The sequence below is a fragment of the Mesoplodon mirus genome (assembly GCF_964341445.2).
Source record: "Mesoplodon mirus genome assembly, chromosome: 17".
Taxonomy (NCBI): Eukaryota; Metazoa; Chordata; class Mammalia; order Artiodactyla; family Ziphiidae; genus Mesoplodon; species Mesoplodon mirus.
In genome coordinates this window covers 5,738,301-5,766,029 of record NC_138993.1, presented here as the reverse complement: position 1 = coordinate 5,766,029, position 27,729 = coordinate 5,738,301, and the positions used below count along the sequence as shown (strand labels likewise).

Sequence of the window (27,729 nt, the reverse complement as noted above, 5' to 3'; positions counted from 1 at the left end):
TTTTAAAGATTTCCCACTCTGAGGCTTTCCTTCAAAAAGAATTTTTAAAAGACAGCTGGCTGAATTGAGGTAAGCTCTCTACCACCTATTAAAACGTTGGGAAACAGAACGGTCACCCCAGGTGGCCCTGCTTGGCAGGTGAACTATTAATAATCACATGCCTAGGAGACAATGGAGTAGTTCAGAGTTCAATGAAATCATCTGAAGTCATTTTTATAGAAAACTTACATAAATCTTCACAATCTGAGATCTCATCTGAATTATTGGATACATGTTTATTTATGGAATATTGGTTTAGTATAGGAGTTTTCAAACCTAGTTTTACATTAAAATTCACCTGAGAAGCTCAAAAAACAAACAAAAAATCACCCAGTGGTTAACCCTTCATCCTCTTCTGGTGTTATTAGTCTGGGGCAAGATCTACGTATTGGTATTTTTCAAACCTTCATAAGAGATTCAGATATGCAGCCAGGGTTGAGAACCACTGGTTTCGTGGAAGTTTATAAATGGTGTATTTGCAAAATCAGGTGAGTATTTCAAGGCAATCACTAATGAAACTTTAGGACTATACAGCTATCCTTAACAACATTCTACCCAAATAGTAAAGAATAAAAGGAAAACAAACTCCATTACTAACATTAAAAAGTTCAAATTTAAAAATTTATCCAAATCTAGCACGTATGAATCTGACACTCTGAGCCTAAGATCCTATAATCAGCGGAAAAACTGATTAGACAAACAACTTTGAATCTATCAGGAAAAGAGATGCCAAGGATTCATGTCAGAGAAACTTTGAAACTTCATTAGTGGCAGAGTTAGGGGCCCAGGCTGGCGGGGGGGAAGGTGACAAGGGGAGGGGCGTGAATACTGTGGCGTTTCTGTTCTCTGGATGGCTCTGCCGTGACTGAATTCAGGAAGGGTTCCTCACGGTCATTCTCAAGATCAAGGAAAACATTCACAGTTATATTAATGAAATCCTAAAAATGCTGATTGAGAGAAATCAGTACACGTAAAAGCTAACTGTAAATTTCTACAAGTGTTTCAATCCAATGTCATCAGCAAAGTTAAGCTTGTTATTGTTTATTAAGTATTTCAGCAGCATGTAGCAACACACAGCTTCCCAACCCTTAAACAGTAAAATCTTCAGTTTAGCTCCACCCTGAATTGATGCTGTAACTAAACCTCCCACCTAGAACATTCCGTTATTCCCTATTATGAGATAGGAAAACCAAAGTGCAAGACAGCTGGACTGTTATGGGTTTAAAAAATAAGGCCATCTGATTCTGAGTGTAAACGCCACCTTTCTGAAGCTGACTCAAGGTGGGAATACCCACTTTTAGAAATAGAGTATACATGTCACATAATCCAGACTAAATTAGAACTGATCTTTTTAAATAAAAGAGGTTAATGAAGTCCTGCTTAATTAAGAGAGTTTAACATCGTAAAAACTCAGTAACTCTCCTTTCCTTATTTCCCAGCTAAATAATTTTCCATTTGTTATTTTGCTTCTAACCTCCATCTGGCTTTGCCCCCCATTTGTTGAATTCTGGAGGTTTACCCCCCAACTCATTTTCAGTTTCTTCCTGATTCTTTACTTCTTGATTTTTCTGATTCTATCTATGGCTCTATTTATGTCCATTTTACTGAAAGTCAGTCTCTATTCACGTGTCTCAAACAGACTATGAAAAATAGACTACAAGAAACAATGCACTCCTTTCTCATGTACCCTCTTCTCTGTAAAATCACAATCCCCCGTTTGGGACTACCTTTAACTCTCTCCTTTACCTTACTATAAGCTATATGGAAAATCTACACATATATACCCACTCCAAAAAAAAAAAAAAAAGGAAAGAAAAGAAAACCTGATACAACTTTTACCGCTGAAAAATAAAGGGAGGGTGACAACTGGTTGAAAGTAGCCTAAGTTTACAAATGAAGGCAGTTCCTAACTTACCAATCAGTTGCCCCAAATCCTTACTTTAAAGTTATTTGTTTTGAAACTCTGGGATTATTTTTTCTTATGAAGAGTTGTTTTTCAAGATAACTAACTACACAACCCATAATATAACTCCAATAACGGACATTTGCAAATAAAAAATGGAAAACAACACTGATGTGATACTCACAGAAAAACCAACAACTAGTCTTATCTTATACGAGTAATTAAAAAGAAAAAGGAACTATTCAGAATAGAAAAGAATGAAGAGATACCGTGAGACTGCACGTAAAAAACAAAACTGGAAACATGGGGTTTCCAAATACTTGCAATAGAGGTTGATGGCACTGGTTCTAAATAATGTCTGATTTCTCTTTAAAAGTTTAATATTATTTTCCTGGATATATAAAGATCACTAGTATTTTAACAGTCAATAACCAGTCACTTTCAGGAGCACAAAGAAGAAAAATTTTCAGAGCCAATTAGTTAGGCACTAAGTATAAGACAGAAGATAAGCAGGAAAACAGCTAAGAAACAACCAACCTGGATAAGAAAGAGGGAGCAAATTCTCTTCTGCAGAAGAAAGCTGCTAGGGCTGGGGGCTGGGGGCTGGTGGGGGGTGGGTAGCCAGGTTCTTCCATGGAGAGCCCACTAGATGGCGCTATCAACCAGAACAGCTTGGCTGCTGCTGGGGGTAGGTGGGCACCAGCAGAGGGGAAGAAGCTGTGAAAAGGCTGCATACAACTGAATGTGATGAGTGGCTCTAAGTCTGGAGACTGCACTGTCCACAGTCCAGCAGCAAAGGAAGAGGTTTATGCATGAATCAACTGTAATACTAAAAACTACCTGGACTCTACTTCTCCTTCTGGCCTTTCCTTTTGTTCTGAAATTTTGTCTCATAAAGTGAACTAAAATCTTTCAAAGATTTAAAGAAAAGAGAATGAAATGAGAAGGACAGTGGGAAGGTAAGGTATTCTCCTCCTTGTTTCTCCATGTAAACAAGAGATTTTGCCTTACATCAAACCTCTGTAAGTTAATAAATGTTCAGAAACAACAAAGATTTCTTTCATGAAAGAAACTAACATTGTCTTAAAATGACAACTGCATACCCTCCAAAAAATATGAATACAAACTGAATGATATGAAATATTTACTTTAAATAGCTACATTACTTGCACAGGGTAATCAAAGCAAAAGCAACTACACTTAACGCTCCTTGCAGAGGTAGGTTCTTACTCTGCTACACATTGTGTTAATCAAATAAAAACTAAATAGCTAAGAACAAAATGGGACCTAAGTCCACAATATTATGATGAAGTCAGACTATAACCAAATTCTAATCATGGACAAGAAGTGAGTGATAGGCTTTGGTTCAGCAAAAGAAAAAAATCATTTAGAAAACAGCAATACAAAAATTTTCCTTTGAAAATAAAAATTTTGGACTGATAGTGGGACAACTATTCTAAAAGTAAACATAATAGGTGTGATTTTAACACACTAAAAAGTGAAAAGAAAGTAAAATGTCATTTAATGTATTTCATTCAGCTGACTAATTAATGTTTTAATCTATGCTGAGGACAAATTTCCTTGTCAAATAAATGCATTTTCATTCAAACAGCTGGAGTCTCTGACACTGTCATTAATTCTGCATATTCCAACGTATAAGGGCTCTGCAGTAAACACAGCAGAGCGATTAAGAAAATACACAGTCAAAGTTTGCATCGAGACCACCCCCAGCATAAACTGAAATCTAGACTTAAAACCCTGAAAATAAACAAACTTTATCTTTAAAAAAAATCAAGCCTTAAGTTATTAAGTATCCATGTTAATTCTTACTCACCTGGTATTGAGCCATTAATGCCAATGGATTATTATTCTGACTGTTATCAAATGTTAAAACATCAAAAACTCCAACACAATTGACTCGCAACCTTTAAAGACCAGAAAATTTAAAGAAAATAATTAAAATGAGATTTTAAAAAAATTACATACTACTGGAAATGGAACATTTCTTATGCTATGAGGAGGGCTCTCAGAATCCTCTCCAGTCTCACCTCCTGTCCTCCCCCCGCTGCCATAACCTCTATCAATCACCACTTTAGAGATGACATCACAGACGTCAAGTTATAAAAGCCTATGGTTATAAAAGTCAGGAATGGATAAAGCCAGGACTATAACACATCTTTTGACTACCAGGCTAGTGGTCTTTTCACCAAACCGAGCTGCTTCTTTATTAGTTATTCATGAAAAGAGAACTGGTTAGCTTCTTAACATGTACTAGGCACATTCAAAGCATTTTATATGTAGTAATTCATTTGATCCTCTCAATAATCTTATGAGGCAGGTACCTTACAAATATGGAAAATGGAGATAATAATAGTACCCGTCTTACAGACTGTTGAACACATAGATGTTAAGTAACTAATAGAGCCGGGATACGAACCCAGGTAAACTGGTACTAGACCTTGAGCTCTTTATGCTATGCTACCCAAGACAACTCTCAAAATTTCAGCAACTCAAATAAAACTCTAGTGAAGTCAGGGTCTGTGTTACTTAACCCTTTATCACTGGTTCTCAAAGCATGAAACCCAATCAGCAGCAACAGCATCAGTCACCCAGGAACTTGTGAGAAATGCAAATTCTAAGGCCCCGCCCCAGACTTCCTGAATGAGAACACTTGGGGTGGAGCCCGACAGCCTACGCGAAGCCCTCCAGGATACTGGGACTCATGACAAGATTTGAGAGCCACAGTTGTACACAGAAAAGTTGTACTGATACTGTTTGATACCCCCCGCCAACCTTAACCATACATACCTCCCAAACCCTCACAGGATCTTGGTTAATAACCAGGCATCTTATTAAGAATTCAACATTTTTAAAAAACCTACAAATGAACTCAAAGTCACGGCAGTTCTTCTGGATGGAATATATGAAAAGGTAGAATGAAAACAAATCATGCTGTGTTTAACTAAGCTGTCATAGGTTAGATGCTCAATAAAGAAGCCAGAACTCAAAATGCTAGTACCTTGTTTTGCCAGTTATCAGAATCTTTGTTGGGTCCATAACTCGACATGCCAAACCTGCTGTATGAATGGTACGCAATGCAGAACTCAGCTGGACAATATATGCCCAAATAAGAGATTCTGGCAATAACCCAGCATGCTGTCTGGGCAATGGTCCATCGTGCTGACCTATAAAAGCAAATAAAAAATGGCATCTTCATTTAAATAATTAACTAAAAGACTAAAACGTGCAAACCAAGAAGAACTTAAGAAACAAACCCAAATTTTCTTACTTCTGATGTTATACCTTTACACTGTTAGCAACAGCACAGCTCCCACCGAGCCTCTCTTTTCTGTGACCATCATAATTATTGCACAAAAATTACTTAAAGTGAGAATTTATACTTAATTATGAGTCAAATAAGTGAGTTCAGATTAAAAACAGGAACTGCAGAGACTAGTTTTCTTAAAGTGTGGCTAACCCTTGCCTGTACTACCGTTCAGGTGCGTGGGAACTACACACCTGTGGCTTGAGGGGAACAAAAGTCTCTCCCGTCATTTGTGTTGAGCGTTTTCTTATGCTCCTCATACTGCTCAGCCTCCCCTATTACAGCCGAGTCAGTCAGACGAAATGACATCCAATTCACAGAAAACATACATGTAAAACACTGAATGTCACTTATGTGCAATGAAGAAACACAGAAATAATCTGGTCTACCATGAAAAGTAATCCTTTTGATTCAATCAACTCTTGTTAAGTGCTTCTTGATACTACTTTCTGGGTCACTGTTAATCAGCAGAAAAGAAGCCGTATAAGTTTAATCTAGATTTTGTAATTATTTCAGGGAATATGACTTTATAAAACCAAGTGTTCACATGGTTGTAAACAAAACTTTTCTGAATCAGTTATAAAAGCAACACAGTTAAATGGTTAATTGTGGAGATAATAAATAGCAAATAAGGAAGAGCAAATACAAAATTCAAGAACTGCGATCCCTCAATTTAGAACTAAAGATAATACCATCTGGAAAGCAGTGATAGATGACTCAAAAAGTAGCTCTAGTGATAAATGTCAAGACAACATCAAAGACAACCACGAAGAGTTTAAATAAAACTATTTAGTAAGTGTGGTAATAAGGAAAAGAAATATTTATAGCTACATATTTATAGCAAATATTTAGTGCATACTGTGTGCCAGATTCTGTCTAGTTACTTTACCCACATTACGTCATTTTAAACCTTTTATCACAATCCCTATATGGTACGCTATTATTATTGCCACTTTCTTATTAGTATATTTATTACAATATGTGATTTTTTTAGTTTGTTTTAAATTAACAAATTAAATAGTATAAGAAAGCATTATACTTCCATTTATGTCTCTGTAAGTTTATACAAACACTGGCTCTTTTTTCCTTCTCTTTTTAGTATTCATATTGGGAAAACAGAGGATTGCCTTGTATTATATAAATTGTTGTAAATTAAAGTATATATGGTACATTTAGGGAAGTTACTACCATTCAAACAATACTAGAAAAAGAACTGATTCCTAGGAAAATGTAAACATAATATATCAAATAGCCAGAAAACACCAAAAACAGAATTAAGATTAAAAAAAAAAACTGGAAAGGAGTGCTATAAATCAGTGGTTCCCAACAGGGGTCCATGTTGCCCCCTCAGGGACATTTGGAGGTACCTAGAGATATTTTTGGTGTCACAACTGGGGGAGGGGCTGCTCCTGGCATCTAGTGGGTAGATGGCAGGGATGTAGCTGAACACCCAGCGATGCCCAAAACGGCCCCGCACAAATAATTATCCAGCCCCAAATGTCAGCAGTGCTGAGGCTGAGAAACCCAGCTGTAAATTAAAGCCAACAGTCACTTCACAGGTGTTATTACTAAAATAAACTTGAACAACTATAGCTATATTCATCTGTAGGGAAAGTTATACCACATCCCCTTCAACAAAATTATGTATGTGCTACAGATGACATGGCAAAAGGAAACAAATGACCACACTATGTGACCAGATTTTTAATGTGAAACAGCCATGTAACCACAGCTTTCTTCTTTCAACTGTCAGAAAGCACAGTTACGAGTAAACAGAATACATTTTTTATCCATAATGCCAGTTCTTAAAGGAGTCATGATCCAAAAGATACTGGAATGTGGACTCAAGTCTTCTCCCTCCTTACTTCCTCTCAGGATATATTCAGGAAAATCTTTAACCAATTAAAAACCATTGCAAAGAATGTAATGTTTCTTTCCTGCCTCCATACAAGAAAATGATACATACATTTTCCTTCCCCCAAAACATAAACTAATTAATAGACACCACAAAATGGATTTATTTTTACTCTGAAACAACTTACCCTTTAATAATCATTTGTTAGGATGTAATTAAAATATTTTGGTTCTTTGCAATATTTGAACTAAAAAACAATTCTTTAAGTAAATATTAGAAAGGGGCAAAAAAAGAAAATATTCCCCATTTAAGTAAAAGTTACCTGAAAATTTATTTTGAAGACTAGCTCCTTAAGGAACACAGAATACCACCTTCAAGCAAAAGCATTTGTTTAGGGAAATAATTACATATTGATAAATGACACACAGTCACACTGGAGTATGCAAAACAAAACAAAGCACAACAAAAAACCAAGACTGGAAAGAAATATACCAAGGGACGTGCTTTGGGTGGTGAAGTCACAGGGATTACTTTTCAATTTACTGAATTTTCCAAACCATCTTTATTCAGAAAGCATTATATTATTTTTATTTTTTATTTTTTATTTTTTTGCGGTACGCGGGCCTCTCACTGTTGTGGCCTCTCCCGTTGCGGAGCACAGGCTCCGGACGCGCAGGATCAGTAGTTGTGGCTCACGGGCCCAGTTGCTCTGCAGCATGTGGGATCTTCCCAGACCAGGGCACGAACCCATGTCCCCTGCATCAGCAGGTGGACTCTCAACCACTGCGCCATCAGGGAAGCCCCAGAAAGCATTATATTTTTTAAAGAAAAAAAATTTTAAGAGGAAAAAAAAAAACCTTTTATCGTATTCTCAGCTACTTAAATTTCAGGTATTTACATGAGTCTTTCATAACCCACCTTCATCTCAGTCTATACATGTACATAACATGTTATTTCCTAACTTGTTACATATTGACTCTATTTCTTTAAGGTATTTCTTTTTAAAATGCAATAGGGTCTTTACGCTGAATGATTACAGGGCTAAATTTACATGTATTTTAAAATACAAAACTACTCTTCCACAGAGCAAAGGCATCTGTCAAACACAGCTTGCCTGCATCGTTTTCTTACCCCACTTTCTCTTTGTGAAATAGGCATCCGCATTAGGGTCATTGAAGTGTCTGCTCATCATAGTCTCTCCTCCAGCGTGGAAATCATATGCAAACACAAGAGCTTAAAATAAAACACAAACACTCATTACTGCAATCTGGCTTCAAATAATGAAGCCCACTAGCAAAAAGACCATTACAAGTCACTCACAAGGCTCTGCAAAAGCTTTAGTGGTAAACACTTCACGCAAGGTCACGATATTTGAGTGCTGGATTTTCTTCCACATGTCCACCAATACCATGCACTTTGTGTTAACAAGACGAAAACCTGAAAAAGAAAAAATTTTCTGCTAACCTGCAAATGACATCTCCCCCTTATTTCATCAGAAATGTGCAGAGGGCTTCCCTGGTGGCGCAGTGGTTAAGAATCCGCCTGCCAGTGCAGGGGACATGGGTTTGAGCCCTGGTCCGGGAAGATCCCACATGCCACGGAGCAACCAAGCCCATGTGCCACAACTACTGAGCCTGAGCTCTAGAGCCCGCGAGCCACAACTACTGAAGCCCGCGCCTAGAGCCCATAATCCACAACAAGAGAAGCCACCGCAATGAGAAGACCACACACCGCAACAAAGAGTAGCCCCCGCTCACAACTAGAGAAAGCCCGCACGCAGCAACAAAGACCCAAGGCAGCCAAAAATAAATAAAATTTAAAAAAAAAGAAATGTGCAGAAAAAGCCATGTTATACATCACTTATGAAATACTAATTTCCAAATGAAATAATATATGTATTATCCTTTAAATTCATGTTAAATAAACTCATTTAGGAATCTCTGAATAATCTTAGCCTCACTAATATGCTCCTAAAAGAGGATAATTTATCTTCCTTACCATGTATCCTCCGAAGGCAATAAGGCAGATCATCTTTGCTATTTACAGCTTTGTAGCAGGATGTAATGTATCCAAAATTACTTGATTTCTGTATCCGGTTGGGTGGTGGCAGTGGTTCTAGAGGGAACAGGCTATGGTAGCTGTCAACTTCTGTAGGGACTGCTAGAGTAATTCATAAGAAGATGACTTTAACTTGCAGACATTCACAAATCTCTCAGATCTCAAAGTAATGAAGAAGAAACCAACTCTATAAACCAGATATCAAACACACTGTATTCCAGAACAGTGTCAACATTTGTAACAATTGTATAGGACACATTCGTCTCACTATCAATAAAAAGGCATTATAAAACAACAAAAGAACAACTAGATTTCATGCACTCAAAAATATTCGTCTTTTATAATAGCACACCACTCTTGTTTCTCAGCTGTTAGAAACAATTCGCATTATCCCCTACGAGATACTAACCATTTCTGATTCTGATGTAAAATAAAAATCAAGACAGTTTTTGTCTTTAAACATCTTATTTTGTACAAAACATATTTAGACAATGGTGTTAAGTATATGAAATTCTTTTTTAAAGAAATTGAAAACAAATAACAATAAACTGGAGTGTATATGTAATATGTCTGTGTATGTATATCGATTTATATGTACAAATATAGCAATCTGTATCAAACTCTCAAACCATTCAGTGGAATAGCACAGTTTGAATACCTAGCAAAACACAAAAGAAAAAAACTAAAACAGCTTTACCACTATGCCTGCCATGTTCCCCTGTATTTCCTATTAAGAAATACAAGTGAAACGTCATTAAGAAATTCCAGAAGACAGGTTAAAAATGACCCCTCTGCCTTTACCAAATGTTTACACTCATTATCTCTTAGTTCTTGAAACAATTCTATGAGATAGGATTCCCTATTTCATAAACAAGAAAAGTGAAAATCACACATCTAGAGAGGTAGTTGGGATGCAAACCCAGGATTCTGATTCTGTAGTCTTGTGCTCTTAACCCCTAGATGGAATTTTGGCCATAGTGAAAAACAAACATCAATTCATTGTTAACTTTCAAACCAAGGTAAAGGCACGTTCTACTGAAAAAAGGTGGTATAAGGGAAGTATACACACAAGTGAATATAGCTGTAACTTTTGCCCATTTACTATTTTTTATTTGAACAATCAGTTCAATTTCCACAAAGAAACAAATGATGAATAAATGTTTCCTAGTTTTTTGATAAGGAGCACTTAATAAGGGAAGTAATTAATTTCAAATTAGTAAAAAATATATTGAGTATCCACTATGTATTAGTGAACACATATTAATGAAATACGGGTTCTTATCAAGAGGCTTAGAGAAAAAGGATTGAGATTTACATAAAACAATACAGTACCAAGCAAAATAGCTTTGAAAAAAGTACAATTCACCATGGCGCTGGTTCTTAAACTCTAGCACCCTTCAGAATTACCTAGAGGCTTGTTAAAACACAGTTTGCTGGGTCCCATGTCCAGAGTTTTGAGTCAGTAAGTAGGTCTAAACCAGGGCCCAAGGATTTGCAATTCTAACAAGTTCCCAGGTGATAATGAAAAGCTGCTGCTGGGTCAAGTGCTTTGAGAACCACTACACATGTAAATACAAAGCCATGGAAAGGAAAGCCAGTTCCAAGGATATTAGGAAAGATCTTACAGAAGATTTGGCATGTTTACTACAAAATGATGGATGAGACTGCTTCCAGTGAGCTAAAACAAATGCAAAGAGTGGTGAGACAGCTAACAGACCAACAACAAGGACTTGAAATTCACTACACCAAACACCGGTACTCAGAGCACCCGTGTGACAGAGAAACTGAGTGGGGGCCACAATGAACTAAAAATCTTATGCTCTGAACTCCTTTCTCCCTCTGTCTACTTTTAAGCAAGTCATGAATTCTACACACTGAAGGAAAAAAATTGTGCTTCAGTGGAAAACAGTGCACTGTCTAAAGGATAACCCTCTGGTGTCTGATTCTGTGGAAGATATTTTACACCCCTGTAAGCTGTAAATAAGTGATAAATACTGCACTGCAAAATAATTCTCGTCTATAGGCAATTCTGTCTGGTGAATGCTCGACGGACTTCCCCCCTCCCCTGTGGAAAAGACAGTTTGCACATTTGTTTCAATATTCCTCATCTATGATGTGTCTTGTAATATAGGATTGGCTCCCTCACAACTTAAATAAAATCTTTAGTACTTTCTCCTTTTTATATCTGTACATCCTGATTTTAACCTTTTTTCGGAAAATCATCTTTTAACCCTACTTTTCCCAGTCTACTCTGAAATAATCATATGTGGCCTAATATTAACCTTGAAAACCAAGTGTCTTAATAGACAGGAATATTCTTTTGTTGTTCTGCTGTTCTTTGTTTCTAGTTCAGTTTAACAAATGCACAAAATTAAGTACCATAAAGGGAACGGGGTGCCTCAATCACTGTTTGGCATCAAAAATCAAAGTAAAGAAAACCAACTTGGAAGATCCCAGACAAATGCACTCCTTAGTTTAGCCCAATTTTTAGTCTGGGGCTCAGTTCAACCAAATAATATTAAAAATAATGATAAAGAAAATTTTAGTTTCTTTCCTCTATTCAACCTAACGTCCCCTCAAAGAACATAGAGAATGATAGACTGGATCTAAGATACTGAATGTCTGAGGTTCACCACGGTAAACCTATGGCAGAGTTTCTCAAGCTCAGCACTAGTGACATATTGGACCAGACAATCCTTTGTTGTCGGGGACTGTCCTGTGCACTGTAGGGTATTTAGCAGCATCCGTGGCCTCAACCCACTAGTAGCCAGTAGCACCCCGCTGCCAACTGTGACAATCAAAAATGTTCCAGACGTTGCCAAATGACCCATGAGGGGTAAAATCATTCCTGGCTGAGAACCACTGACCTACGGGAAATAAATTATGATTTGAGTTGAGAAGTACTAATTTGATGGAAGTATGAAGAATGGAAAGGAAAAGGGAAAGGAAAAAGTCAGTAAGACCAACATTAATAAATGAGTCAAAATGAGTCAGAGGTTAATGGTAAACATGAGACATGAAAAAGATCAAAGTGAGAGCAGCAACAGAAAAAACCACTTATTAAAACCTTGTTTGAACATGGGCGCACAGAATTGGATTAACCACAATCTTTAGTTTGTGACACTCAAATCACTAGCTCATGTCTACGCATGGCCTGCTTTTATTCAGTTAATTATTCTTAATAATATGGTAAGCATCTGCAAACTTGGCACACAAAACGAAGGCTCACACCTTGACCTGAATGGTCATCTAAATACATGGCTCTCTACCAACCTCTGCCTTCCTTCTCTCTCGTCCTTCCCTTTTTTTTTTTTTTTTTTGCGGTACGCGGGCCTCTCACTGTTGTGGCCTCTCCCGTTGCGGAGCACAGGCTCCGGACGCGCAGGCTCAGCGGCCATGGCTCACGGGTCCAGCCGCTCCGCGGCACGTGGGATCCTCCTGGACCGGGGCACGAACCCATGTCCCCTGCATCGGCAGGCGGACTCTCAACCACTGCGCCACCAGGGAAGCCCTCGTCCTTCCCTTTTTATATAGTTTCATTATACCTATATGTATTCCTCAAAAGTTTATTATGTATATGTATATACACATGCATTTATTGATAATGTAAATACATATATAAATTTCAACTTTATAAAAAGGTATCATGCTCTATGTAGTCTCTCGCAGCTCACTTTTTAACTTAATATTACATTACTGAGATTCTTCCATATTACTGCTTTCTTTATGATGTGTACTTTCTTCATTTAAACTGCTGTATAATATTCCATTGTCCGACAGTATCAGGTAATTCCCAACACTGTCCTTCAAGATGAGCATTAGGACTGATCAAAGTTTCTGCTATTGTAAGCAGTGATATTATGGATACTTCATACATTTTCTAGTTAAAACTATATAGTTTACCTATATCTAGGAGCAGAACTGCTAGATCACAGGATACACAGATATTCAACTTCGGGAATTTTCTGAAGTGATAACACATTCACCAATTTATACAACCAACAGCAATGTACTGGAGAACCTGTGGATCCATATCCTAATACTGCACATGGTCAGACTTTCCAATGATATCTTATTTGTCTTTCCCTAATCATCAATGATGTTAAACATTTCTTCATAGATTTTTCATTGTATGAATTTCCACTTTCTTGAAATGCCTATTCCTACCTCTTGGCCATTTTTCTGTTTTGTTGGGGTTTTTTTCAGGCTCTTACTAATTTGTGGTTTTTATTTTCTTTGTCAATTGTGTAAATATTTTCTTCAAGTTTTTTCTTTACTATAGGTATCTCTGGAGTGTTTTTAATTTTTTAAAATTAATTAATTAATTAATTGAATTTTTGGCTGCCTTGGGTCTTTGTTGCTGCGTGCGGGCTTTCTCTAGTTGCGGCGATCGGGGGCTACTCTTCGTTGCGGTGCGTGGGCTTCTCATTGCAGTGGCTTCTCTTGTTGTGGAGCACCAGCTCTAGGTGTGTGGGCTCAGTAGTTGTGGCACTCAGGCTCAGTAGTTGTGGCGCACAGGTTTAGTTGCACCATGGCATGTGGGATCTTCCCGGACCAGGGCTCGAACCCGTGTCCCCTGCATTGGCAGGCAGATTCTTAACCACTGCACCACCAGGGAAGTCCCTTTAATCGTAATTCAGTAAAATTTATCAGTACTTTCTTTAAGAGTCAAGAATCTTTGCCTCCAGTATAGGAAATCTTTCTCTATTGAAAGATGAAATTTACTCATTTGTATTTCATAGTACGAATTTTAAAGTTTTGCTTTTGACATTTAAATTCTTAATCTATTTGGAACTGGTTTTTGCATGTGGTTTGAGATCATGATACAATTGTAACAATACAATCTTTTACCATAAAGAAAACCATTTTTCCAATGCCTTCCTGTCCCCACTGATTAGCCACCTCTATCACAGAATGTACCTAGCTTCTCCCTAGTCTGTTCCAGTAATCAATTTGTCCAACCCAGTGCCATTACGACACTGTTTCAGTCACTACAGACTCAAACCAAGCCTCCCCTCCCCAGTACACCCAGAATCCTAATCCTAATCTTCAAAGTGCTTCAGATAGTCTTGGACCTTTACTCTTCGATATATTTATCATATACTATGAAAAGCTCTGCTATGCTGTAATATAATAAAAAAAAAATAAAACCAAATCTTGATTAGAAGTGTGGAACTTTCAGCCAATCCCCCAACCTTCCAGAGAGGGGAGAGAGGCTGGAGACTGAGTCAATCACCAAGAGCCAGAGATTTAATCAACCATGCCAAGACAATGAAACATTCATAAGAATTCCTAAACAGAGGGATTCAGAGGGCTTACAGGTTGGTGAGCATGATGAGGTGCTGGGAGGGTGTCATACCTGGAGAGGGTATGGAAGTTCCCCACACCCCACCCTATCCCCACACTTTGCCCCATGTATCTCTTCCATTTGGCTGTTCCTTGAGTTGTACTCTTTATAATAAGCCAGTAATAGTTTACAAAGTGCTTTCCCGAGTTCTGTGAGTCATTCCAGCTAATCGCCGAACCTGAGGGCATGTTGTGGAAACCCCCACATTTGTAGTTGGCCAGACAGAAGTTTGAGTAGCCTGGGTACCCTATTTCAGCTGGCATCTGAAGAAGGAGTGATCTTATGGGACTGAGCCCTTAACAATTAAATTGTTAGGACACGAATTAGGTGTCAGAAGTATTATGAGTAAGAACAGCTCATGTGCTTTGACTGAAATTATACTGAATCTGTAGATCAGTTTACAAAAATTGACAACCATTATGTCCTCCTATTCATGAATGTCGTATTTCACTCTCTATATTTATCTTATTTAACACCTCTTAGTAAATCTCTGCCACTGATATCTTACACATCTTTTGTTCTATTTATTCCTAGGTACTGATATTCTGAAGCCATTGTAAATAGCATCTTCTCTTTTAATTTTTTTTTTTTTTTACCCTAGCTAGGGCCTCAAAGACAATGCTTAATAATAAGGAAAATTCCAGCGTGAACATTTCAAAGGCTATGACAGGTAAGTTTCCTGCCCTGTCTTAAGACATAACAGCCAGACAGACATATTCCTTTGAATTCTTTAGCAATCAAGAAGATACACAGTGGACTATGCTGAATCTGTGATTACAACCAGGCGTTTTGAGATTATCGCTACAGCAAATGTATTCCTACTGTATTATTTACGAAGTTTTCCTAAATTACACCACATTTCATTGTGCCTATACCGAGTAAGCCAGGGAAAGAGATTTTAATGCTCTCTGAGAAACGTCATGGTACAGTCAGAAAAACCGAGGTTTCAATCCTGACTCAGTCAGATAATTACTAGCCACTTGCTCTTAGAGGCAAGTTACTTAACCTGCCTGCTAACTTCAGTTTCCTCATATGTAAAACAAAGGTGATATTATTAGTATCTATACCACCGGAGTTTTGTGAGGACAAAACGTACACACAGAAAGCCTTAGCACCCTGTCCGGCACGCCGCGGCCTCAGTAATAATAGCACTCACCTCCCCACCCCTACTTAAGTACCTATACTTCATCGTTTCCAAAGATCATAATATTTTAGTGCACGATGAGGTAGATCACCATGAATTCTAAAACTACCTATTTTTTGGATGAACTAGAATCTTGTCACATGTAGAATTCTTTGAAAAAAAACTAGATCAATGGCATCTTGGAATTCTTCTTAAGTAGGTTTCAGATAAATATAGTCATAAAATAGTAATTAGCTAGCTTAAGGCATAAAAACATGTAGGACTACATAAAGATTATACTCTCCTTTAAAAGGAAGGATCAGTCAACTTGCATTTTACCTGGCATATCTGCTTGATCAATCTGAGCCATTGTTATTAAATGTCTGTTAATCAGCTCCTAAGAAAAGAAAACAAGTATATTTACATCTAAACACAACTTCTGAAATCTGGACTTTCTATTGCAACGGAATAGCCTGAGTACTAATATTTTTGGCATGTATACTTTTTAATGTTGATATCAGGAAATAACATTTCCAATAATGTGAAATGTCTAAATTCCAGTCCTGGATAGACCTGCCCGTAGCTAAGGCTGGTTTCAAGTAGCAGTGCTATAACCCAGAGCATGCGGCTAGCTCTGCGGCCAAGCTCGTCGATAATGCACTCTACAGACCTTATACTGGTGCAACTCACTTCTGTGAAATAAAAACATTTCTGAGAATTTAAGAGTAAAATAAAATTCTACATATCAAATAACACCTGTTTAACACTGACAAAGAAACTAAATAATTTTATAAAACCTACTTTACAGAAAATATTGAGCTGCCTTAACATGAAGGTCATTTCTAGGCCAAACTACTTATTAGCCAACTACTACAGATATTAGCAAAAAGTTGTCTAGTGGTTAGAAACCATTTAGATTATTTATTTATATACTTCAGAGACCTTCCAGTGCACAGGAGGTGCCGTGCAAAAAGGGGGCCCATTTAAATAGCTACTCCATGTTCTACACCCGAACACAGTTACTTGCAATTTTCTTTAAAAATGGGTTTCCTTAAATAAATATCAATTAGTCTCACAAATTCTAAATTCTGTCTTCTTTAGTACAGCATACTTGATTAAATAATACAATTTGAAAGGAGCTCTGTTCTTTCTCCAGTTCTTTGCTAAATTTCCACTCCGAACTCTGAAAGCGTACCTGTCGGAGTTCATCAGCCATGAAGAAGGAAGGTGCATTTGCTTTTGGTTGCATATAAGCAACATGAGGTGCAGTTGGAGGATAAATATGGTAGTTTGGAAAAACCTGAAAGATAGGAAGGGGGAAAATATAATGATCAATTTTTCTCAATTGATAAGCTTTATCATTATTTTGATAAAGTTTTAATCTTTAAAGGACAGTGACAAATTGATACTTTTAATCTTTAAATAATAGTGAATTAAACACCTGAGAATAGCTGTTATTAGTACACCTTCTGAATGATTTCATTTTTAAAGTAATCTTTATTGGAATAACAAATTTTTAAAAATCTAATGAGAAAGGAAGCATTTCTTCAGATACAGTAAAATTTTAGCTCCAATGAGAGGCAAAAGGAGCTCTTTGTGAGTTATTTTTTTACGGCAGCTGGAAGAGAGGAAGAAAGTAGATATTAAAGGTGCTTGGGCACAGTCAGATCATGTAGTAACTCTGCCGTGGATGCCCAAAGAACTGTCCTCTTTAAGGGTTTCTAGAGACCAAACTAAACAAAGTGTTATCTAGATAATTAACACTTCAAACTAGAACAGAAAAGAGGACCAACATACTCTGGGTCAGCAGTGGAGGTGAACAGAAGGGTATGACAATATACCTTCCAATCAAACTACAACAAAGTTACTGAATTCTGCTTCCAGCTTCTTGTCTTTGCCTCTTCCAATTGGAATCTTCTCACCACCCTGCTTTTTTCCCTTTTTCCTCCGCCTCTCCTTCCCTTCAACTGGTCCACGATACAAAAAAATCAAGTACGTCCTAAAATATCTTTTGTTTTATTCTTTCATTTTTAAAGCCAAAACAAACATTTTCTTTTCTCTTTTAAAAATGAATTCAGTTGATTTCTGTTGCCCTCATGTGACTATTCTGCTCTGGACCTCAACCAGGAAGTGATTTTGCAATACTTGTAAGGTTTCCTTTAACCCATACCTGAAGGGAGAATAGTGCCTCCTTTTTCTTGCCTTGGTTTCCTTACATCAGGTAGTATAGTTGGGCTTGACTACCTCAGGTTTACCAGGAGCATATTTTTAAGAGTGGTTTGAAGGGTAAAAACATTACAAAACTGTGCCACATATAATCTCCACAAAAACAGCTGAGACAGTTTTGTGACAAAAGAACCTCTTCATAGATTAAACTAACTTTTTTCTACAAATATGATAAAATAAAAAACGTAAATAATTATAAAATATAATAACCCCTCCCCCCAAAAGTAAAACATTGATGGAATTCTTACTTGAAAGAACCAAGGAAAGTCTCTACTCTACCTCAATTATTTGACCTTCAGTTCGGCAAGCTGTTCTGTGATAACTTTTGAAAGATCTCTGACCAAAAACAAAACAGAACAAAAAACTATTAGCTATTTTATTATTTTTTAGAAAGCATTTTACATGATTTACAAGTACTTCTATAAATGTTTTCACATTTATTTCTCATATGATGGTCGTGTGCTTCACCCTATTTACGATCGGGGGACCAGTCTCAGAGGTACTAAGATTCAAGAGTCACAAAACAATGGCGGAACTGGGACTCTTCAAGAGGAAAAATAAAAGTCTGTTGTCTTTCCACTCAAACTGCCTTATAGTAAAATATTAAATATAATCAAAATAAATCATTAATTTAACTTATGGGGTCAAAATCTGCTTACCAAAATCCAAACATACTTTTCATCTAAGCCTGTCAGTTATGATTTTGTCAAATATCTACAGTTTAGACCAGCATTCATATTTTAATGGAATTTGGCTTTCTTACTCATGAGATCTTCATCTACTACTTATTTTTCTATAGTTAAATAATTTTTGAACATGGACAAAATTATGAAACTAAAAGTGTACAATTTATGGAACACGATGCTTCCCTCTCAACCCCTCCCTCCCCCATAGTCCTTTGGTAGCTCTTTTCTTACCCATAATCAGGGCTCCCTGAACCTCCTCCCTCCTTACCAGTGACCCATGCTGGAGGCCTCCTATCACTGTGTCCTCCACCATCCAGAGTTCTAGCTATTAAATCACTGCCTCGCCTGAGCAAGCATTTATCATCAGTTTGCTTTCAGCAACTACTGATAAGAATCCATCTACTTCTCTAACTACTTTCTCTAACTTCAGAGGTGAAACTACCTATATCTATAAACAAAAGTCAGCAAACATCAACTCCAGCTAGCACAAGTACTAGGTAACCCCGTAAGCAAAACACGCCATAAAGTACTGAACTAGAGCTTAAATAGAACTTCTGATTACAAGCAGATTTGTCCAAAACTAGAGATATTATTAATGCAGAAACAGATTACTTTGAAGAGGTAAGAAGAGATTAGAATTATCACCTGAGTCAGAAAGTAATTACTTTTTCACATCACAGCATAAAGATACAGGCCTGGGTAAACCTCCTCGTTAATCTCATTACTAAGGAGCTGTTCTAAGAGCCCTCTCTTTTCTCCTTTAAATGCAGACATACCATTCCAGTCAAAGGTGCTGGAGTTGTGTCTGTATAGAAGTAAGTCGTCCCACCGACAGTTTCCTTTTGGATCACCTGACCAGAAGATGGAGTCTGAGAAACAGGATTATTAACAGGTGTAGAGGCACTAGAAGGCACCATGTAATTTGCTGGATTTGGAGTGTGACTTCTTCTTCTGGGAGCAGGAGAAGTGTGTGGAGTGATCTTGGGGGAGTGAAGAGGGGAAGATCCAGCAGACAATGACATTCCTGAAGAAGATGTAAAAATGTTTCTTAGAAAGCAAAAATTGGTTTCAGAGAAAAAAATCTGGAAAATAAAATGCAAACGTTCATTTGGAAGAAACAACTTTAGCAAAATTCTTTAAGTTCAAAAATAAAAGACAATTTTATCTTGTTTTAGAGAAAGCTCTGATTAAAAGCAAATGTAAAGAATTTCTTTTTTTCAAATATAGTCATTCCCAAATAAATTAGGATATTTACTGTAAGAATACGTCTCCTCCATATCAATGTTTACATGAGAAACTTCAATAATAAGAATTACTGATAATTTAATAAATTAATTTAATCAAAAAGTGAGAAATAACTGGGACTCTATAAAATTATGTCCTTTATAAAAGCCTTTCTTTAATAAAAGGCATAATTCCTTTTTTGTAATGAAGCATTTAAAACTATGGCTATTAACAATACAAATATCACATATCCCTAAAATATTTTAGTATCAAAAAATCAAATTATTTAATGAGATTTATTAGATTTCTTTTGGCCAAATACTACTAACAGAATGGTTTGAAAAAGCAAAAAAAAAAACTAAGTCTAGTCTTAGTTGAAATACAGGGCTGCTTAAATACCATATTTTTTTTAAATCAAGAAGGTGTACTGTTTTGATGCCTTTTGTCTTTAAATAGGCATAGGCTATATAGTAGACAACTGAAAATTTCTGCAGATGCATACTCTGCTCTAGTGTGAGTTTTACCTAAACACAACTAGCAAGAAACCATTGTATGCAGAGCATCCTCTATCATGAATCTATGGTGGAGAAAGGGAAAGGACAATTGTCTTCACCCTTCAGGAGATTCCAAGCTATCTGAGAAAACAAGACCAGGTCACATGTAAAAGACATAAAATGGCTTACAAAAACACTCAAATATAAACTAATATACTGTAAACTACATGCCTAAATACAGATGAAATGCAAATTAAGTAAAACCAGGTACAGTTAATCAAAGGCTTAATGGAGGTGATCAGTTCTAAGCAGAGACTGAAAATGGTTCCTCGAGCTACAGTTAGTTACACTTCCTGAAAGAATTAGCTTATCCAGGAACTATTTTCTGGCTATTTGGGGAACAACTAAAAAACTTCACCTGAAGTAATATGCCATCTCACAATTCAAGAAAAATGTTACCAAAATGCTTCTGGTCACAGAAATATGATTAACAGGGTTATGAATTTCAATTGCTAAGAATTCATAAAACACGAACACTGTTTTTTGAAAAGATGTAGGTGAATAAAAATAAGGTTGAGAACTGAGATAATACTTATTTTTACTCTGGATAGCCCTCTGTATTTTCTGAAGAGCCCTGACATAATTATTTTGTCTGATTTTCTGAGCAACTAAGGTAGGTCAGGTAACAAGCACCACAGTACAGATCAGAAATTTACACATAGGGGGTTTGTTATCTGACCAAGGACATATGTGCACAGCCAACAGCAAAGCCAGGCTTCAAACCCAAGTCTCCAAACTTCCAGTTTAATACTCTTCCTGCTATAACACAATGTCTACTGCACTGACATTAAAATAGGCCAGGAATTTCGCAAGTATGTCTTAAATACATCTAAGAGAAACTTTAAAAGTCTAAAACCCTTTAGAAAAATACTTATAAGGAAACCAAGCTATTATATTAACATATGAGCCTAATTTTTAAAAAACTTTTCCAGAGTTCTGTGTTTTTTCTAACTCTGTATATTCTACATTTAATCGTAGGTCAATCCATACTGCAAAAACTGGGAGGATTATTCAACTATTTTCGAAAGATACATACTCCCTACTCATCTAATATGAAATGCATCTACAGTTTTCCTAAAGCTAGTCTCTAAGCCCTTCCAATATAAAACTGGCCAAGTCACCAAAAGTGAGTAAATTTGTTTACTACCTTTAAGTTAAATAACAGCAGCAAATACAGCTACCAATTCTTAAGCACTTTCCATATGTCAGGCAGTAATAAAAGTGCTTCACATACACCAGACTATTTAATCCTCACAACAACCCTGTGAGGTAGGTATATCAACAGTCACCTCACAGAGGAAGAAACTAACTTAAAAATAATTTTAAAAAATTTATTGTAAGGGCAAATACAGGTTACTGAACAAAAGAATCAAGATTGAAACTCAGGTCTATTTGATTCCAAAGCCTGTGCTCTTAGCCAATATTCAATACAGCTGCCCAACCCCTAAGCCATACACTAGAGAACAGAAAGGGGGTCCATTACACTTAGGAGCATTAGTGTGACAACTTAAAGGACGTGTGTGTGTGGGGGGGGGGGAGTGGGGTGCAGCAGGAGAGCAGGGGAAGAGTCTGACACCAGAGCAGGCGTACAAGTGAAACAAAAGTAGAATCTCTCCTTAGGGCTAAATACGTGGAAAAAGACTACCAAAAACAATCTAGTAGAATTTACAGGTTGTAAGTTACAAGCTTTCTCTTCAGAATTTTCAATTTTGTGGCTATTCTAGTACAAAGTTTCAGCACTGAAATTTGAGTTAATATATCTGAGCTGAGGCTGGCTGGCATGATCTAAACACATACAAAATAAAACATGTAAAACAGTAATAAGGATCACCACCCATAGGGTAACAGAATATTTAAATTGTATGGGAAGCTAGAAAGGAAACTGACCTCTAAATTACTGAAACATCCAGCCACAAAAGGCATAGCTTTGTGCCACCGAACTATTTTGCAAACATGTTAAAGAACTGAGTAAAATACACACGTATCTGCTTGGAGAGAGTTATTCTGTACTTGGTATTGTGAAGATGATAACCACAACACACTTAGTATTAACTGCCTGCATGTAACACTAAATTACAGACAGCACAAAGGAGCAGAACCTTACTGCAGAAATCAGTAACTAAAAATAAAGGTGAAGTAAAGTGAACAGATTCAATTTCATCTCTCTCACATGTAAATATTCCTTTGTAAGTTCCATCTTCCCTTATATGGGGCGGGGTGGGGGCAGGGGTGCTACTTGTGGTTATTACAACAGTTTGCTATTAATTAGTACACGACCCTGGAACACTTAAGCAAACACACTGAGGATACCATGAGAGACAAACTGGAAGAATGAAAATCTGTACTTTAAAGAAAATCTGAATTAAAAATATTTCATTTGTGTATTTATTTTTTGCATTACTTTTGTAATTAACTCTTAAAATGACATTTTGGTGAGATCATATACAATAATTACACTATAATTTCTTATTAAGTGAATATGCAAACTGAGATATTTAAGTCATGTATAAGTTAATTGCTTTAGAACATTCGAAAAAATCCTTCTTAAAAGTACCCAATTCAAAGAAAAGTGAGGAACAATACAGAAATGCCCACTGGACGAATTAACCAGAGCAATGAACAAAATTAAGAAATGAAATTTTAAAAATTTAAGGTTAACTTATGAAGGTAAAAGTATCAGTGTTTCTGGATGACATAATTCTATACCTGAAAAACCCAAGGAAACAAACAAACAAAAAAGACTTGTAAATAATGACAGAATGCATAAAGTAAATGGCTCCAATATTACAAAATACCAAATGAACATCGTTCCTAAATACAAACATCCACTTAAGATAATCGTATTTCTGGGAAATCAGAGACTGAGCTAAATAAAACAAATACCCTCCCCCTCAACCCCAACCAAAATTATGAACACATAGAACTGTGCGATAAAATACAATACCCACATTTTAAAACATAGCTGAAATCAAAAGAATAGCAACAAAAGCAAAAACTCCAAGAGCAAGAAATTAAGGCAAAATTTTGAACTAGAGATTATACTGTGGGAACTTTGGAAAACCACATCCCAGGCCAGATATAGTGTCTACAAGTTGAGGCTTCCAGGTTCACACAGGCATATGAAACATGGCCTTCAGCACATAAAGTGTGGAGAATGAAATTCAAATCCCGGTGTAAAGCCAGGAGTCTGGAAAAGCTGTACCATCAGGCAATGGTGGAGGAGAAAACTTCTACCTGTCAGCCCACAGGCAATAGGTAGACTTGTTGGTGGAACAGAGATGGAGGAAAGGAAGAGGGCTGGGGGGGTGGGAGGGGCAGGTGTCAGGAGAAATGCCTGCACCATGCACAGGTGCAGGAGATTCTGTGTGATAGGGATCCCAGTGGGTAATTATAAAACTTTAACTGCACGGGCAATGGACACCTGGGTAAAGCAAACACCAACTATTTCGACAAACAAACATGATCTACAACCCACAGCACACGTGATCTCTCCCCAGAAAATAATCCCATGTGAAAAGAACTCCCAAAATGAGAATCAAATATGCACAATACATTGAGAATTACCACCCTGAAAACAATGAATCCCAGATAACAGAACCCTATAAAGGGGATTTAAAAAAAAAACCTACAACTAAAATGATTAAGGACATGAAAGAAGTGACAAACATTTGTCCTTCTTTTTTTTTTTTTCGGTACGCGGGACTCTCACTGTTGTGGTCTCTCCCATTGCGGAGCACAGGCTCCGGACGCGCAGGCTCAGTGGCCATGGCTCACAGGCCCAGCCGCTCCGCGGCATGTGGGATCCTCCCGGACCGGGGCACGAACCCGTGTCCCCTGCATCGGCAGGCGGACTCTCAACCACTGCGCCACCAGGGAAGCCCCATTTGTCCTTCTTAAACAGAACTATATTCTATAAGAGTAAAAATGATAACCATTAAAATTAAAGGAGAAAAAACTTAACAGGTGAGTTAAATAGCAAGGTAGACACAAAGACAAGAAAAGTAAACCAGAGAAGAATCTAGAAACAAAGCTTGGAAAATATAAAAGACTGGTTAAGATACACAAAAGGTAGAATGAGAAGGCAAATTTCCAGGATAAAGAAAATAGTGGAGAAGCAATATTCGAAGAAAAGCTTTGGGATATTCAAGAACTAGGAAATCCTCATTCAAGAAATCCTAAACAAGAGTTCTGAACAGAATAAGTAAAAACAAATCCCTTTCAATCAATCAGGTGAAACTGTTGCCTGCCAAAGATAAAGAGAAAAACCTTAAAAGCTACAAAAGCAAAAAAAGACAAATTATCTTTAAAAAAAAAAAGGACAATTACATTAACAGGAGACTGATCAGCAACACTAGACAATGAAAAAATATGCTCAAAGTAAGGAAAATAAATGTCATCTTAAAGTTTTACACAATTTGCAAATGAGGGGAAAAATAAAGACATTTTTAAGGTCATTCACATCTCCTTGGTGAAAGAACAATTAAATGATCAACTTCAATACAGAAGAAAACTCCTTCCCCAAGAAGCACAGAATAAAAGAATGTATGAGAAATCTGAATAAGCACTGACAGTGAAACAATTAGGCTGAGACAGGTTCAAGTCAAAGTGTAATTAAAATTCTAGGTTACTGTAACACTGAAAGAGGGCAGGAAGGAATTCAACAAGTTCACACTGAGTAAAGCATACATGGTAAAATTCTAGGGGTGACCATACATAAAACCAAAACATAGTACATAACATCCAACCTTTACCCTACACCGTATACAAAAATTACCTCAAAAATCTAAATGCAGGAACTAACCTATAAAGCTCTAAGAAAACCAGCATATACTTCATGATCTTCAGCTAAACAAGTGTTTCTCAAGTTGACACCTAAAGCACACATAACCAAGGGAAAAAGAAAAATAAATTAGACTTCACTAAAATTTTTAACTTTTTGTACTTCAGAGGAAACCATCAAGAAAGTGAAAAGCCACCCCATAGAATGGGAGAAAATATTTACAAATCATATATTCAATAAAGGTCTAGTATATAGAATATAAAAAGAACTCATAACTCAACAACAAAAATAACCAAATTTTAAAATTGGCAAAGGATTTGCATAGACATTTTTCCAAAAAAGATAAACAAATGGCCAATAAGCACGTAAAAAGAAGCTCAACATCATTAGTCATTAGGAACATGCAAATCAAAACCACAGTGACACCACATTATACCTACTATGAAGGCTATAATCAAAAATAAGAACAATAACAAGTGTTAGTGAGGAAGTGGAGAAAACGAAATCCTTAACACATTGCTGGTGGGAGTGTAAAGTAATGCAGTCACTTTCAAAACAGTTTGGCAGTTCCTCAAATTGTTAAACACCAGCAATTCTACTCCTAAGTATGTCACCCAAGGTAACTGAAAACATTATCTTCACACAAAAACCAGTACATGAATGTTCAAAGCAGCATTATGCATAATAGTCAGAAAGTGGAAACAACTCAAATGTCTATCAACTGATAAACGGGTGAACAAAATGTGATCTCGCCTATACTGTGGAATACTATTCACCCGTATGAAGGAAAAAAATACTGATTCATGATATAACATGGATGAAGCTTGAAAACATTGTTAAGTGAAAGAAGCCAGAGACAAAAAGGCCACACGTTGTATGATTCTATTTACATAAAATGGCCAGAAGAGGCAAATCCATAAAGACATAAAGTAAATTAGTGGTTTCCAAGGACTGAGGAGAGGGGAACATGGAGAGTGACTACTAATAGGTAGGTATGAAGTTTCTTTTTAGGGTTATGAAAATGTTGTGGAATTAGACCATGATGATGGTTGCACAGCCTTGAGAGTATACTAAACACCACTGAATTGTACACTTTAGAAGAGTGAATTTTACGATATGTGAATTACATCTCAACAAAAATAGTTAATACCTAAATTATTGCTGCAGGTGAGGGGAGAAGGATCAAGAAAACTCCATTAATCCAGTGGGCGTATGGGGGTGGGGGTGGGGGAGAGAGGGAGTGTGAGTGTGTGAGTGTGTGTGTGTGTGTGTGTGTGTGTGTGTTGGAGAGGGGGGAGAGACAAACAGATTGCAAAAAACAAAATGCCACTTACATTAACTAGCAATACAAACCTAAAATATCTAGGCACAAACTTACCTAGAATGTGCAGGACTTACATGAAGAAAAAGGTAAAACTCTACTGTCAGAAACAAAAGATAACTTGAACAAAAGAAAATAAATACCTGTACCTATTTGTTGCAAAAATGTCAATTCTACCCCTACCTAATCTAAAAGCATAATGGTAGCTCAATAAGAAAACCAACAGAATTTTTTTAAATTAGCCAAACCGATTATATTCATTGGAAAAATAAGCAGTAAGATAGCCAGGAAAATTACTAAAGTAAAGCAAGTACAGAGGAAGAAAAAAAAAAAAAAAGAAAGAAGACTGAAAAAGTAAAAGGAAGAAAAAAGTACTGTATAAGGTCACTGGATACTAAAAAAGTAATGAAAGCTATAGTAACAAAAATATTGGATAAAGGCTCCCATGAACAGTGGGTCAACACAACAGAATAAGCGTGAAACTTGACCCCAAATATATATGAAAAAATAAGCATAAGATAAAACTTCAGGGGAGGAGATGGACAGTAGTCAGATATGCCAACTTACTAGCCATCCTTAAATGACGGATTGAGTAAAGAAAAAAGCAAACAAATGGTTATTTAGATAAAATAAATAAAAGTGAGTCACCCTTCCATTCATTACACCCATTAAAAAGACAAATAAATATTCAGATTTAATATTTAAGAGTTTAAAACAAAAAGTATCTCAAAGAACATTTTTTTAAATATAATGTTATGAAGACATACAAAACACAAAGGTGAAAACAGAATTTAACTTCTTCTAAAAATAAATATTTCTACACAGCAAGAAAAGATATTTGCAACACTTAGTAAAAGGCTAATCTTATTATATAGTTCTTAAAATCATTAAGAAAATAGAAAGCAACCAATAGAAAATGGACAAATTGTACAAGTAGTCAGTTTGCAGAAAAGAAAATTAAATGCCTCAAACATATAAAAAGATGTTAATATTCACTGATAATTTAAAGAGATGCAAAGTAAAGCCAGCGTATCATTGGCTCAGATTGGCATAGATTGAAAAGTTTATTTAGACAATTATTAAAAGGGTGGGTGGCATATAAATACTGTCATACATTTTTAGTGTCGACTGTTACAACCTCTTTTGGAAGAAAATTTGGCAATACCTATCAACTAAAACCTTTTAATTGGCATGATAATGATAAACAATTCAAACTAAAAATGTCATAAAATGAAAAATAAAAGCTATAAACTCCATTAAATTGTATATTTTTGTCTTGCTCATCTTT

General features: G+C 36.5%; 1 protein-coding gene and 1 long non-coding RNA gene across 11 annotated transcripts in view; both read right to left on the bottom strand.

Moving 5' to 3' along the window:
• The window catches only part of LOC309792796, a 468,580-nt gene that overhangs the window by 121,089 nt on the left and 319,762 nt on the right, over positions 1 to 27,729 (bottom strand). The gene's annotated exons all lie outside the window — the stretch shown is intronic.
• PAN3 (poly(A) specific ribonuclease subunit PAN3) overlaps positions 1 to 27,729 on the bottom strand; it is a 118,890-nt gene that overhangs the window by 15,582 nt on the left and 75,579 nt on the right. For 5 of the 10 annotated variants that reach the window (XR_014291791.1, XM_082602609.1, XM_082602605.1 and 2 more), the window contains 9 exons: positions 19,339 to 19,586; positions 18,156 to 18,212; positions 16,846 to 16,950; positions 15,990 to 16,047; positions 9,121 to 9,282; positions 8,443 to 8,559; positions 8,254 to 8,355; positions 4,962 to 5,127; positions 3,777 to 3,867 (listed from right to left, as the gene is read on the bottom strand). Coding sequence is in view for 9 of the 10 variants with exons in the window: in XM_082602609.1 (XP_082458735.1) it covers positions 3,777 to 3,867; positions 4,962 to 5,127; positions 8,254 to 8,355; positions 8,443 to 8,559; positions 9,121 to 9,282; positions 15,990 to 16,047; positions 16,846 to 16,950; positions 18,156 to 18,212; positions 19,339 to 19,586 (1,106 nt within the window). In the remaining variant the exon portion in view is untranslated. The remainder of the gene's footprint in view (positions 1 to 3,776; positions 3,868 to 4,961; positions 5,128 to 8,253; positions 8,356 to 8,442; positions 8,560 to 9,120; positions 9,283 to 15,989; positions 16,048 to 16,845; positions 16,951 to 18,155; positions 18,213 to 19,338; positions 19,587 to 27,729) is intronic. The other 5 variants (XM_082602608.1, XM_082602613.1, XM_082602611.1 and 2 more) reach the window with 3 other exon arrangements.